This window comes from Canis lupus, chromosome 33 (assembly GCF_048164855.1).
Source record: "Canis lupus baileyi chromosome 33, mCanLup2.hap1, whole genome shotgun sequence".
Taxonomy (NCBI): domain Eukaryota; kingdom Metazoa; phylum Chordata; class Mammalia; order Carnivora; family Canidae; genus Canis; species Canis lupus.
In genome coordinates, this window is record NC_132870.1 from 2,298,594 (window position 1) to 2,314,722 (window position 16,129).

General features: G+C 34.6%; 1 protein-coding gene across 7 annotated transcripts in view; it reads right to left on the bottom strand.

The window, feature by feature from the left end:
- Positions 1 to 16,129, bottom strand: part of CNOT6L (CCR4-NOT transcription complex subunit 6 like) — a 114,178-nt gene that overhangs the window by 64,311 nt on the left and 33,738 nt on the right. For 6 of the 7 annotated variants that reach the window (XM_072809970.1, XM_072809969.1, XM_072809973.1 and 3 more), the window contains exons 2-4: positions 5,159 to 5,280; positions 2,756 to 2,942; positions 1,410 to 1,495 (exon numbers count right to left, since the gene is read on the bottom strand). In XM_072809970.1, coding sequence (XP_072666071.1) covers positions 1,410 to 1,495; positions 2,756 to 2,942; positions 5,159 to 5,270 — 385 coding nt within the window. In that variant the 5' untranslated portion in view covers positions 5,271 to 5,280. Of the gene's footprint in view, positions 1 to 1,409; positions 1,496 to 2,755; positions 2,943 to 5,158; positions 5,281 to 16,129 lie in introns of those variants that run through there. The other variant, XM_072809974.1, reaches the window with a different exon arrangement.

Genomic DNA, 16,129 nt, shown 5'->3' on the forward strand with positions numbered 1-16,129 from the left:
AGGATTCTTTCCATTCATATTCAAATTTCAATCTTAATACTCCATTATATGACATATGCAAAGGTAAACAGAACATGTTCATAGAAAGTCAAATTGTCGTTGAAGGAAAATAACAGAAGTGTTTACTTTATAAGGTTTTAATGTTCATTCCTCATGAGCACAGAATAAAACATTTAATCCATACAGTACATCTGTATTTAGCCCTCTGAATTTAAAATATACCGTTCTTATGCTGTGCCATGAGAAAATTTTAACAGATTTCACTATTTATATGAATTAAGAATGACTTTCATCCCAAACTGATTGAGAGGTGATTATTAAGGAACATATATATATATTTTGTTTTATTATATTACTTTCCTTGCTTGGGATGCCTGGGTGGCTCAGTGGTTGGCATCTGCCTTTGGCTCAGGGTGTGATCCCAGGGTCTGAGGATCAAATCCTACATCAAGCTCCCTGCAGGGGAGCTGCTTCTCCCTCTGCCTATGTCTCTGCCTCTCTCGCTGTGTGTTTCTCATGAATAAATAAATAAAAACCTTTAAAAATAATAATAATGTATTACTTTATCTTAGCAAAAATTAAATAAGCGGCACCTAGATACTAATTCTTTTTTTTTTTTTTTTTTTTTTTTTTTTTTTAAATTTTTATTTATTTATGATAGTCACACAGAGAGAGAGAGAGAGAGAGAGAGAGAGGCAGAGACATAGGCAGAGGGAGAAGCAGGCTCCATGCACCGGGAGCCTGACGTGGGATTCGATCCCGGGTCTCCAGGATCGCGCCCTGGGCCAAAGGCAGGCGCCAAACCGCTGCGCCACCCAGGGATCCCCTAGATACTAATTCTATGCTATGTACAAAGACCTTATTATATTGGGGATTAAATTCTTATAACAGCTCTTGGATTTTTTCATTTTCTTTGTAACCTATAAAATCCTACGATGGATGACCATTTTCTTATACAAGAGTATCTGTAACAGTATCTATACGCACAGTGGAACATATATTTTGGATTCATTTATTTAGAATAATCATACTTATTAGTTTATTTTTACTGTTATTGTGTTTTCTCTCTTACACCATACAATATGTCCATGCTATTTTATCTACTCTATCAAAACCTGACATGGGTCATTCTGGGTAGGTTTACTTTATTAAGTCATTCTTTTAAAAGGGTGTGGTGAGAAGACTACAGAGTTAAATTTAAAGTATCTCCTTTAAGAATGGCAGCATGTTGAAATACTGAAGCTCACTTTGATACTAAAGAACCACTTTATTTTCAAAAGCAAGCATAGTTACATTCGAAAAATTACTCTAAAACCTGACATATGTTGTAACTAAAATTGTGTTTTAAAGGCTCACAACACCTCAATACTCAGTGTTAATGCGGTCATCTTCTTAAAAAAATCACTCACCTTTCAAACCTAGAGTTTGTAGCTGGAAGAGCCGACCAAGTTCATAAGGCAAAACCCGTAACAGATTGTTATTTAAAAGCAATTCCCTGTTTTAAAAAACAAAACAAAACAAAACCTGTTTTAGCTTAATATATCAAACTTTATTAATATCTGTAATTGTTTTCTTAACCTTTCCTAACATACCATGAGTGATACAAAGTATATTTCTAAAAAAAAAAAAAGTATATATCTATCCTTCCAATCAAAAAATATTGTGCAATATTAAAGTACTACAAAATGTGTGACTGCCACAACTGTTAACAATGTTTCTATAACTTACTCTCTTAACACAGATTATTGAAGTTATAAGAATTGTATATCATTCTCAGGCTAAATTCACTCTTTTCTCTCTTACCCAAATGCTTACAAGACACATATCAGAGTGACAGGTATTCTTAGTATCCAAAGACAACTGCTATCATTGAATCCAGTGTAATTCATAGAAAAAATAGACAATCACCTTTATCAGTTTTTATAACTGATTACAACTGTAATCTCATTAAGATACTATGATGAACAATCACTGATATAGAACATAAACACTGAAAACAAAGCATAAGATAATACAGATAGTAGGATAACATAGATAAGATCCACATTTTTTTATTTTGAAATTTTGGCCAGACTATATAAGAAATGAACAGCCCCTTGTTATACAGCTAAACAGTATGAAAGAAAAGAAACAAACATACAGTAAGGAGATAGTGAAGAGTAAAATTCTCAAACATGAATTTTCAATTTTAAACATATGACAGCAATTTTTAAAAATTACTACTCAGCAGATAAACATAGAAAAGCAATCCCTGTTGATATTGAGAACATTTATACAAGGTCTTAAGGGACCTACAAAATTTTTTCCTATGAAGAGATTTTTAAATAATCCTGAAGGACTACAAACAAATCCATTTATTATCAAGTTTTCAAGATTTCCTTAAAGAGCTGTGACATATAAGTATACTTTGCCTTATAGAGCAGAGATATGTTCCTGAAAGTTTACTACAAGATCACAATATTTTCCCAATTCTGTATGAGTATCTTATCATACACTTGAGCGTCAAGTGAGAGTCATATTTTAACCCCACCCCACCTCAAGCTTGTCAAAAGAAACAGAATCACATTTAACTAGAAACCTTCAAATTAGAGGAAATGTTCAATGGAAGCCAACTCAAGCACTGTTGCTTACAGTCAATATCATCTGATTTTCAAACATACATAGAAGTCCTCCTGTAAGAGGAATATTCCATAATTTTCTTATTTGGTAAATTTAGAATTTTATATACTGAGTCATATCTATAATATTTTCTTACCTGAGAGACACCATGTTTCCTAGTTCTGCTGGTAAACTTCTGAGTTTATTGGATGACAGATCCAGGTAAACCAGATTATGAAGCTTGGCAATATCAGGTGGAATGCGACTAAGGTAATTGTCATTTAGGTGCAGCGCTGTCAAGTGTGTCAATGACCAAAGTGATGTACTTAAGCTCCGCACTCTACCTAAAAGGCAAAATATTGAAGCATTAAATTCAAGGTCCATGTATCAGAAAAAGTCAGAAAACATATTTCAGACTCTGATTTTTTTTTACCATTTATTAGCTATATAAACCTGGGCAAATCAACTGGCCACAGCTAATATAAAATGAGATATTACCTTAATAATTTGTGTGAAGATCATTTTATAAACTTTACAAAAGTAAAATAGAATTTCATTTTATATCACTATTAAAACAACATATTTTGATTTAAGGAGCAGTGAAAGGTAGAGAGGACACAAAATCTCAGACAGTAACTGTTACATTCCACGTAGCTATCAAGCAGTAAGCTCCAGCTTACATCTATCCAGGGTTCTTTCTGTCACAGGTTCCTTCATGCTGTCTATAAGCAGGCTTAAAGTGCCAACTAGGATTTTGTATTTATAGGAAAGAAATTTTTCAAGTGAAGAGAGCTCTGGTCTAAAAGAAACTTATTTCAGTTTTATCTGGGATTTAATCAACTGGTTCTCAACCAGGGGCAATTTTATTCCCCAAGGGACTTTGGCTATCTGAACACATTCTTGGTTGTCAAAACTAGAAGAGTGCTACTGGCATCTAGTGGGTAGAGGCCAGGAATACTGCTAAACATTATGCTGTACAACTGAAACTAATGTCTCATTGTGTGTCAACTATACTTCAATTTTAAAAAACTGTAATTTATGTAAATTATAGTCCTTAAGATCTCTACTGATATGTATTACAGCAATCTTTTATCTTATGTGTGTTTTAATGGAATTCTTTATAAGATGGTAATATCTCATGTTAATATTCATGTGTATTTAAACTTATATAAAAATAAAAATAAAAAAATAAACTTAATATATGTTAATATTAATTTATATTTAAACATATATATGACAAATTATCACATTAAGGATCCAAATTGCTGAATAACTATCTTCACCGTCAAAATTCCAATATCATGTCTACCATGAAATTAATGTCCATTAAATCTTTAAAAATAAAAAAAAAAGAGGATAGTACTACTGGTATCTAGTGGATAAAGACCAGGAAAGCTGCTAAACAACCTTACAGTGTACACAACAGCCCCCACAAAGAACTGTCTAGCCCTAAGTGTCAGCAGTACCAAGTTGAGAAACCCGGGGTTAGCCCATTAGGATTTACTCATATTTATTCTTATTACCAATCATTTATACACTTAGTTACCTTTTAGCTAAATGTACAGATAATTCTTGCTGTTAATACTATAATGGGGGTTTAATGCTTCCAAATGAAAGCCTACTGGGGGGAAGAAACCCATTCCACATATTGTCTGTATTCTATCAAATCATAGGAGAAATACAATAATTATATTCTATTTTTAATAAACTTTTAACTTTACAATAATTTTAGATTTACAGAGAAGTTTTACCAAGGTAATACAGAGTCTCTGTATGCACCTCATCCCATTTCCCCTGCTACCTACTTATATTACCATGGTACATTTGTCAAAACTAGGAAACTAATACTGGTACATTATTTTTTTGTATTGGTACATTACTAATTTACAGATTTACAGATTTTATTTGGATTTCACCAGTTTTTACAACTTTTTGGTGTTAGGAGTCAATTCAAGATACCATTTTGCATTTGACTAAATGCATATCTCCTCTGGTCTGTGACAGAATCTGTCTCTCCTTGTTTTTCATAACCTTGACAATTTCGAGGATTACTAGTTAGGTATTTTGTAGAATGTCCTTCAGTTTGGGTTTGATTTTTTTTTCACTAGTAGCCTGGGACTGTAAGTTTTTAGAAATCATATTTCATTTTAACAAATCCTAAGTATGAAGGGTCATGTAACATAGTTATTACTTACTTGTTACAATAAACAACTTCTAGGTTTCCTACTCTGCAAATACTAGGATGACAGAAGAACGGCAAAGATTTCAATTTGCAAAAATAATTACTCTGACAGCCAAACCAAAATCTATTATATCAAAGAATCGGATTTACTCAGAAACTGAATTCCCAATGTCCTCAATTACAAATGCCAACTTTGGCGTAAGGTATTATCTCAAGAATGAACAGGAACAAAGATATTTAGACACAGGTAAATTAAACACTAGTACCTCTGCATCTGGTATTTTCTCAATGAATTCATCTATTTTAAAATGTACAATATTCAATTCATGTTCATAATTGCTATTATATCCTGGATTTAATGCTTCATATTCCACTCACCCGAGATTTCTAATTCTGCCCAGTGAGATTTTTTCCCATTGGCTACCTCCTCTGCTGACATGATGGTATAAATTCTGCGAGGATCTGGAGGATCATATTTTTCCTTTGGCATCCCTATTAGTCTGTTTAAACAAACAAACAATAAACAAACAAGAGGATCATCAATTACTATAGTCTTATAGAAAAAAAGAAAAATAGGATGGTAAGTTTTCTTTTCCTCTCTCCCCTTGCCAGGCTACTAATTCATTTTATACCACAAATTCTCACTAGAAGGAAAACACATCTGCAGTATGTTAGGCTCTTGCAGGAACTTGGTAACAGATGCCTAAGGGAAAATGTAAACAAACAATGACATTGGATTTCACATTGAACTTTGTGGTTGCTTCATGAACATCCATTCCAACCCTTCTCCTTCCTTTAGCTGCCTTGCTTTCCTAAACAGACTGACCCTACACCATTTTCTGAATGGACTCTGACTAGTCTAAGAATATCAGAGTAATCCATCCTCCCTAAGTGATATTCAAATATCTCATATCCAAGACAATCAGCACATGACATTCCTCCTGTCACAGAGATTAGTTCAGAAGTATCTAATAATCATGAGGCTTCAGATTCATTCTATGCTTATGGAAAGAGAGGCTTCTCTCTCCTACTAGTCATAAAAGAAGAATATAGTCCACACTGCTATTGGTAACCAACCAACAATTATAAGGAAGTCAGCCATAGAAGCCAGCGTCTAGAAAAACAATACCTGTAGGACTCTCAAACACTGGGCTTTCTGGATAGACAGCCAACATATTTTGCTTATTGTTTAAACTAGTTTAGTTTGTATTTTCTGTTACTTGCAGTCAAAAGCATCCTACAGGATGGTATTTTCTTAGTATGAGCCAATCTTGATATAATCTGTTGTTCTTAGGTAATATGCCTTTTCTCTCAAAAGTGTCCAACTTGGGATGGGGGAGTGTGCCTGGGTGGCTCAGTTGGTTAAGCCTTCAACTCTTAATCTGAGCTCAAGTCTTGATCTCAAGGTCGTAAGTTCAAGCCCCATGTTGAGCTCCATAGTAGGCACAGAGCCTACTTAAAAATAGTTTTAAAAGGGCACCTGGGTGGCTCAGTTAAGTGTCTGCTCAGGTCATGATCTCAGGGTCCTGGGATTGAGCCCTGCATTAGGCTCCCTGCTCAATGAGGAGCCTGCTTCTTTCTCTCCCTTTGCCCCTCCCCCCTTCATTCATTCTCTCTCTCTCTGCACTCCCTCTCTCAAATAAATTTTTTTTCAAATAAAAAATCTTAAAAAAAAATAGTTTAGCGCTCGCTTCGGCAGCACATATACTAAAAAAAAACAAGTTTAAAAAAAGTGTCCAAATTTGAATGAGTTACATGGCCACTGTAATTGAAACTAATGCTATATATTCTTCATGTAACTGCCAAAATAATCACCAAATGATCATGAGTGATGACAACTCTGTATAAAAATCCTCGAGTGTGCAAGGTAGAAGCATATAATAAATGGCCCTAAATTTAACTATTTGCGGGGTCTAACACAAGAATTACTGCTTGGTAATTGTCAGAAAATAAAAGCCAGCTCAGATCTAGCAAGAGTAGCAAATGACAAAGCACTGCATACTATCTCTAAATTGCCTTGTTGTTTGCTTTTTTAATGTTGGTTCTTTCATACTCAACACACACACACACACACACACACACACACACACACACCAAAATCAAGTGCCTAAATCTGGGAGTATTTCCAAGTAGAGTTTGGAATTTATAATTCAATAGAATTTACCTTCAGGTGGTCTGAAATTTGTTACATACAGAGAATAAAGAAAAAATGGTGGTATTCCAATTGTTTTTAAAAAATCACAGCTACTTCATAAGAAGAATACAATCAAAATTTCCCATATCATAATCTACTCCTATTTCTTTTTTTTAAGATTTTATTTATTTATTCATGAGAGACACAGAGAGAGAGAGAGCGGCAGAGACACAGGTAGAGGGAGAAGCAGGCTCCATGCAGGGAGCCCGACATGGGACTCGATCCTGGGTCTCCAGGATCAGGCCCTGGGCTGAAGGCGGCGCTAAACCGTTGAGTCACCCGGGCTGCCCCTCTACTCATATTTCTGAAGGTAAAATAGTCACTTTCCCCTTTACTAAAAGAGGCAAAGAGAAAGTTTTCCAAATTTATTCACCTGTTTAACAGCAATTTGCTTCCAAGTTTCCAGGTTAAGCCTTTTTGCTTTAATCTTCTCATACACTTTCATTATTACTAACTCATATTTGATTTCCCATAAATATCCTAGATCTTTGTACAGCACAAAGAATATGATTATTTTCCACAGCAGGGGAAAAAAAAAACTTGATTTCTACCACACTTGGCCTATGTAAAAATACTTCTAAAAATAAAATTTTTAGATAACAAGGTTTTTGGAATTTCTACTATGCACAAGTTACGTGTATCTCTATGAGTACATCTGCATACTAATTTAAGATTCCACAAAAACACCAGATTAAGCAAAGCCAAATCAAACAGATCCAAACCCAATGACATGCTACAAAATCCATTCACTACATTGAAGATGGGAAAAAATAAGGGCTGTAAAATATGCAAAAACAAACATTTTCAATGTTTCTCTAAAAATTAATCCCAGGAAATGGTAATTAATCCACATGTTCAATTTCCCTAAATATTTTAACAATCTAGACAGGTCAATAATTGCTGTCTATTCTTGGCTCTCTAATTCTAATTTAAAAAACAGCTACTATCTAGCACTTTTTAAATTTTTCGTAAGTTCCTACCTTCCTAAATCACTAAAATTTACAAATTCTGTTCCTGCAAAACAAATTCATGAAATGTTTACGTGACATGTAAAACCAAAGGAATATTAATACTGTCATATTAGGGCTCAGAGATCTCTTTCAAATTTGATTAGGAAGCCATTAAAAATACAAGTCACTCAATTCAAAATGAATATAGATTTGGATAGCTTGATTAAAGCTATAACATCTTACATTTGGGTTAACTAACAATTTAGTAGAGTCTACAGTTCTCGTGATCAATACTATCTCAAACATCAGGTTTTCATATATGCTACTAAAGATTTAGAGAATTCAAATTCAGGAAATTGGTAATACTGAAGCCTCCTATTAGCTTTATTTCCCCTCTAAGTTACTCAGCATCAACTTTTCATGCTAGAGATATACCACAAAAACCTATTTCAAAATAATGTAAAATATAATTCAAATGTAGTTTAACTCTTTAAACATGACTCTTGATAGTGTGATTTCCAATAGTCTCATAAGTCATTCTAAGGCTGAATACTGAATGATGAGTATTTTTTATCCAAAAATTAGAAATGTTTATTTTGGAAAGCCTAACAGCTAATTCCTTATCTTCTTTTTCAAACTGATGAAACAGGTAGGTTTTTGAATAGGTTTTTCCAGGAGTTCTAACTTTTGCAACATCTTACATCAGTTTCCCAAAGGATCTTCCTGTTACATCAACCTGATTTATACTAGAGATCCTGATCATGTAACAGAGTACAATAAAAGCCCCTTTGGCAACACAACCTGTTTAACTTCCCCATCTTCAATCCTACTTCAACACTATAAAAAATACACCACCTAGCTCCTCAAATGCTAACTACATAAGCTTCTTTAAACCTGCCTTCTTATATGTATACAATGGAATATTACTCAGCCATTAGAAACGACAAATACCCACCATTTGCTTTGAGGTGGATGGAACTGGAGGGTATTATGCTGAGTGAAATAAGTCAGTCGGAAAAGGACAAAACATATGGTCTCATTCATTTGGGGAATATAAAAATTAGTGAAAGGGAATAAAGGGAAAGGAGTGAAAATATCAGTGAGGGTGACAAAACATGAGAGACACCTAACTCTGGGAAATGAACAAGGGGGTAGTGGAAGAGGAGGTGGGCAGGGGATTGGGGTGACTGGGTGATGGGTACTGAGGGGGGCACTTGGCGGGATGAGCACTGGGTGTTATGCCAAATGTTGGCAAATTGAACTCCAATAAAAAAAATTTTTTTAATGTAACAAGGATTTTCAATATTAAAAATTAAATGAGATAATTATTTTAATAGATATTGAAATGTAATTGGAAAAAATATTTATTTCTTTTATACTTGAAAAAAATAAAATATAGAATTAAAAAAACCTGCCTTCCACCTTCCATTCATTGAAGCTTAGCATATCACCTACATGCCCCTCCCCAGATACTAGTGCAAAATTTCTTGAGTACCATCAAGAACCTGATTTTGTCCTACTTCTTAGTTCGTTCCTACATGAACTATCCTAAAAGTAAACTAGTTTAATCTCCATCACTGAAGGCTGATGAATCAATATCACATAGTGAAGATTTTCATTAATTTATTTCTCAGTCTTCTGTACCACAGGAAAAACTTCATGTAAACTTGTAAAATACAAACTGCATGGAAAATGTATTCTAATTTTTTCAGTTACAAGCCATATTTTTTTAACTATCTGTTTATTTGAGAGAGAGAAAGAGCGAGAGAGCATACATGCACACAAGACAGCAAGCAGCAGGAGGGGCAGAGGCAGACAGAGAATCTTCAATTGGACTCCCTTGTGAGAGGGAAGCCCAGTGCGAGGCTTGATCATGACCTGAGCTGAAATCAAGAGTCAGCCACCCACCCAACTGGGCCACCAGTTACGAGCAATATTATACCTAGCACTAGAGCTACTTTGCCCTAGAAAAATTTAATTTGGAGTTTCTGAAACCATAAATAAAATGCAAGATACCTAAATATCATGTTGATTCAGTGAATAGCATATTATAAGATGTAGATGAAATAAACCCAAATATACTATTACTAAGGAATCCCAAATAAATCTCAGATTTTTATATCTGAGGCTAATAACACAACTTAACTTCTCCCTCCTCCAAAAACAATAACAAAACAAAAAAACTAATCTGAGCCAAATCAGAACAAACTATTAAAGGCTAGCACTGGATTTCTCTTAATAGCAGTTATCTAGAACAACTTCTAAAAAAAGAGCAGCCTCTATAATACATATAAAGATGTTAAGTTCTTCCAGTGTTTTTTTTTTTTTTAATTTTTTTTTTATTTTTTTATTTTATTTTTTTTATTTATTTATTTATGATAGTCACAGAGAGAGAAAGAGAGAGAGGCAGAGACATAGGCAGAGGGAGAAGCAGGCTCCATGCACCGGAAGCCCGATGTGGGATTCGATCCCGGGTCTCCAGGATCGCGCCCTGGGCCAAAGGCAGGCGCCAAACCGCTGCGCCACCCAGGGATCCCTTTTTTTTTTATTTTATTTATGATAGTCACACAGAGAGAGAGAGAGGCAGAGACACAGGCAGAGGGAGAAGCAGGCTCCATGCACCGGGAGCCCGACGTGGGACCCGATCCCGGGTCTCCAGGATCGCGCCCTGGGCCAAAGGCAGGCGCCAAACCGCTGTGCCACCCAGGGATCCCAGTTCTTCCAGTGTTAAACCACAGCTTCCCACTCACCATCCTATCTAAATTTAAGGTCATTTTATCCAACTCCATAGTTGAGCACAATTACAATTATCTCACTTAGAATTCAGTTTAAGAAAGAAAGTATGCTACAACTACCACAGAGTGCTTCATAACGAATCAGAGACTTCTAACTACTCAACCCTAAAATACAAATCACTTGACATATATTTATTTCCATATAAATATTAAGTGGTCATTTCAACTGTAGTTTGCAGAGCAATCTTTGGCAGAAATACAGATGCTGGCAAAATTCCCAAAGTTAGAGGAAGACAAATTTAAGCCCATATTAGATATTTCTGCTTACATTTTAGAATAAGATGTTAATGATTTGTTACATTTTACACATCTTCAGATAACTCTGTCTTATATTGGCATTTATTCCCAATGGTTACAAAACACATTGTTATTTAATGAATATTCACCCAACTAACAACCATCCTTCCTACCTGGTCTTAAGCATTAAGACTATTTTTCTTCCTGAGAAAATAAGGCTAAGCTCACCTTTTCTAATGAAGCAAAATAACCCCTGAGCTACAGCATTACTGAAGTTTCTACTTCCTCATTAATAGCTATTTTTAACTATACACAACTCTTAATTATTATAACTGTCACATAAAATTTATATCTTCCCTAAATGGGCTCACCACCTGATACTAAAAAACAGTACCTAACAAGTCACAGTACATACAGTAGGATCATATTGTTAAAAATAAAGATTGATGACACTCAAGAGCTTAGAAGACACCCTGAGATTAATAATGATTTCATTAGCATTCCCCATTCTACTTTTACACCAAGGGCCTATCTGGATGGCATTTGTCTGCAAGAACATATTCAACTAAAGTTCATAGATGATGATAATGCAAACAAAAAAAGAACCCCAAAGTTTTCATGAGTATCTCCCATTCTAAACAAAACACTAAACACTACTTTAAAAAAAAAAAGTAAAGCAAAACCTGTATCTTATGCTGATAAAGTCACACATCGTTATGAAAAAAATAACCTCCAATATTTGGAATTTCATGTTTCTGACCAGTTTAACATTTATTCAACATGTATTGCATGCCCACTACTATCATGTATATACTAAGCACATGAATTTCTACAGTAAACAAGATAAACAACATCCTTGCCCTCATGTATCTTATACCATTTTCATAGCACTACTTGAAAAATAAAGTTATAGAATATATATTTACTTTCAAATAGTGTTATAAAGAATTTGGCATTTCTTGATACTGTTTTCTTTCCCCCTTATCAGGTAGCTGCATTGCTCCCTTCTGTCACCATTCTGAATTATACAACTAAAGAGAAAATAAAGCATCCTTACCACAAAGGATGAGGGTACTGAAGTTAACCCCTCAACAACGTTAGGTTTAAAATGCTTAGGTCTATTTATAAGCAGACTTTTTTACAGTACCATAAACATATTTACTCTTCCTTACAATTTTCTAAATGCCATTTTCTTTTCTCTAGCTTACTTTATTGTAAGAATACAGTATATACTACATGTAACATGCAAAACATATGTTAATCAACTATGCTATCAGTAAGGCTTCCAGTCAACAGTAGGCTTTTACTGGTTAAGTGTTAGGGTAATCTAAAATTACACATGAGTTTTCAAATACATGGCAGGTTGGCATTCCTAACCTCCAAGTTGTTCAAAGGTCAACCATAATAGGTAATCTACAGAATGATCAAGGACAGGTGGAGAAAGTACAGTTCCCAGAACAAGAATGGCAAGTTTTAATATTGGGGAATGGACCAAAGATAACCAGGTTATCAGTACATTTAATATATGGCAATGGCAAATACTTTCCTAACCCAGTGACATTATTTTTTCTATGATCCTTACTGAGAAACTGAATAATTAGGTAACAGTAGTAACAAGGATTCTTTTGGTCTTTAAAAATACTTGGATTCAGGGTGCCTGGCTGGCTCAATCAGAAGAGCATACAACTCTTGATCTCAGGGTCATGAGTTTGAGCCCCACATTGGGTGCAGAGATCACTAAAAATCTATTAAAAATAAATAAATAAATAAAAACACTTGAACTCAACATGTCTTCTTTCTAGTTGGTTTATTCTTAGGGATCTACTTCAAATCCCAAACCAAACTAGTTACTTATCCAAACAAAATGAATAGGCATACATGGCAATAAAGCCTCTGGATGAAAATGAGATGTCATAATGCTTGCTACATCTTTTTCTAAAGGTAACCTAAAGGTAATTTTATGGTATTCCACAAATGATAACCAAAAGAAGCTTCTAACGCTACAAAGGGTTAAGGGCACAGTCTACTTGTCAGCTAAAAAAGTACTAGGAGGAAAGAAAAAAAAATCAGAATATAACTCTTTTTCTGCACATTGGGAAATTTTCTCTCATATGTGCATTACCAGAAAACAGCAGCAGCAACACAAAACCAATAAATACTAAAAGGAAAAATAAAGACCTGGGATTATAAATCTATCACTTCAAAATTCCAAAATAATGAGACAAGTTTCATCTTATTTCATCATTAATCAAATTGGACAACCAAAGCTTGTAACTCTATCATTCCAAATTAGGTCTTAGTCTCTACCTAACAGTCACTATGCTTTAATGCCTCTTATATTTACTGACTGCCTCCCACTTATCTAAAAATACTGAATATGATCTAATTATCCTGCAGGAAATGGGAGGTAAAGAGATTAGATTAAAATTTTCACATCAATTTTTCCAGGACTATGATTTCTTCCCCTTGATAACTTTCCACTTTTTTGGTGTAACTTGTGTTTTCTATTTCCTCAGATGAATACATTTTGATTTCTTTCAATGAATGTCAAATTCCTATCCATCCTTATGGCTTAAGTCATCGTTCACCTCTTCTTCAGTACATTTCTCCATTTAAAAATCAACAAACCAATTCTAAAATTTATACAGAGAAATCTAGAATAGCAAAAACGCTTTTGAAAAAGAAATATAAACTTTGGTGCATGCACTATCTAATGTTAAGACTTACTATAAAGATCTAGTAAACCATACAGTTTTGCATGGATGAAGGGATAGACACATAGAGTTTAAAGGAAGAGAACTTATAAACTAGAAATAGAACCACATCCATATAGCCAATAGATTTTGCACAGATGTGCAAAGGTAATTCAATAGAGATAAGTTTTTCAACAAATGCTGCTAGAACAACTAGACATCCACACACAAAAATAAATAAATAAATAAATAAATAAATAAATAAATAAATAAGCATCAACCCTTACTTTGTACTATAAACAAACTTACAAGGATCATGAATTTATTTTTTTATTTAATAATAAATTTATTTTTTATTGGTGTTCAATTTACCAACATACAAACACCGAGTGCTCATTCCGTCAAGTGCCCACCTCAGTGCCCGCCACCCAGTCACCCCCACCCCCCCCCCGCCCACCTCCCCTTCCACCACCCCTAGTTCATTTCCCAGAGTTAGGAGTCTAGGATCATGAATTTAAATGTAAAACCAAAAGCCATGAAACTTATAGAAGAAAACATAAAAATCTTTATGACCTTGAATTAGGCAAATATTTCTTAGATAAAACACAAAAAGCACAGAAGAAAAATACTGATAAACTGAATTTCATGAAAATTTAAAACTTCTGCTCTTTGAAAGATGAAAAGACATGTCCAAGACTGAAAAGAATATTTACATAACATAAATCTGAAAAAGCACTCAGAATATATAAAGAACTCTCAAAACAGGGGCAGCCCGGGTGGCTCAGCGGTTTAGTGCCGCCTTCAGCCCAAGGCGTGGTCCTGGAGACCCAGGATCGAGTCCCGTGTGTCAGGCTTCCTGCATGGAGCCTGTTTCTCCCTCTGCCTGTGTCTCTGCCTCTCTGTGTGTGTGGTGTGTCTCTGGTGAAAAAAACAGATACAATCTTCAAAAAAAAAGGAAAAAAAGAAAAACAACCTAATAAATAAATTGGCAAAAGATTTCAACAGGCATTTCATCAAAGGAGATACACAGATAAAAAAATAAGCACATGAAAAAATGCTCAACTATAGGCATTTGGGAAATACAACTTAAAATGACAATGAGATATCACTACTGGAATGAGTAAATTAAAAACTTCCAATACCTAGGGCCAATAAGGATACCTCACACACAGACCCATCCTTGTGTGTATGCTTATATACATATATAAACATATATTCATTTTTATATATACATACACACAGCCCCTCACATTTCTCTGGTAGAAAGCAAAACAGTACTATCACTTTGGAAAGGAGTTCAGTTGTTTCTCACCAAGTTAAATGTACTCTTATACAACCAACAATTCCATCCCCAAGTATATACCCAAGCATAATAAAAATTTATGTTCATAAAAAAAACCTGTACATAAATGTTTGCAGTAACTTTATTTATACGTTCCCACACTTAGAAACAACTCAAGTGTCCTTCAACTGACAATTAGATACTAACTATGGTACATACAATAAACTACTACTCAGTAATAAAAAGGATTGAACTAATGATAAAAACAACATGGATAAATGTCAAATGTATTATGCTAAATTAAAAATACCATTACCATACTCAAAAGGCTATGCACAATGTTCCTTACCATAATAAAGACCATATAACAAGCCCACAGCAAATATACTCAATGGTGAAAGCTGAAAGCTTTTTGGGTTTTTTTTTTAAGATTTATTTATTCATGAGACACAGAGAGAGAGGCTGAGATACAGGCAGAGGGAGAAACAGGCTGATGTGGGAGCCTGTGGGACTCGACCCCGGAACTCCAGGATCACGCCTTGAGCCAAAGGCAGACGCTCAACCACTGAGCCACCCAGGAGTCCCCAAAAGCGTTTTATTTATAAGCAGGAATAAGACAAGGATGCTCACTCTTGTCACCTTTATTGAACATAGTACTAGAAGTCATATCCAAAGCAATTAGGCCAGAAAAAAATAAAAGGCACCCAAACTGTAAAGAAAGTAAAACTGTTTGCAGACATGACATTATATATAGAAAACCCTGAAGACTCCATCACAAAACTATCAGACTAATAAAGTGAAGTAGCAAGATATAGAATATACAAATTGTTTCATTTCTATACATTAATAAACTATCAGAAATTATTAAAACAATCCCATTTACAATTGCATTTAAGAAAATGCCTAGGAATAAATTTAACCAGGGAGATGAAAGATTAGTACAATGAACACTAATATGACACTAATAAAAGAAACTGAAGATGACACAAAGAAATGGAAAGAGGGAAGCCTTGGTAGTTCAGTGGCTCAGCAGCTGAATGTCTGCTTCTGGCTCAGGGTGTGATCCTGGTCTGGGATCGAGTCCTGCAATGGGCTCCCTTCAAGGAGCCTGCTTCTTCCTCTGCCTATATTTCTGCCTCTCTCTGTCTCTCATGAATAAATAAAATCAGAAAGAAAAGAAAAAAAAGAAAAGAAAAGA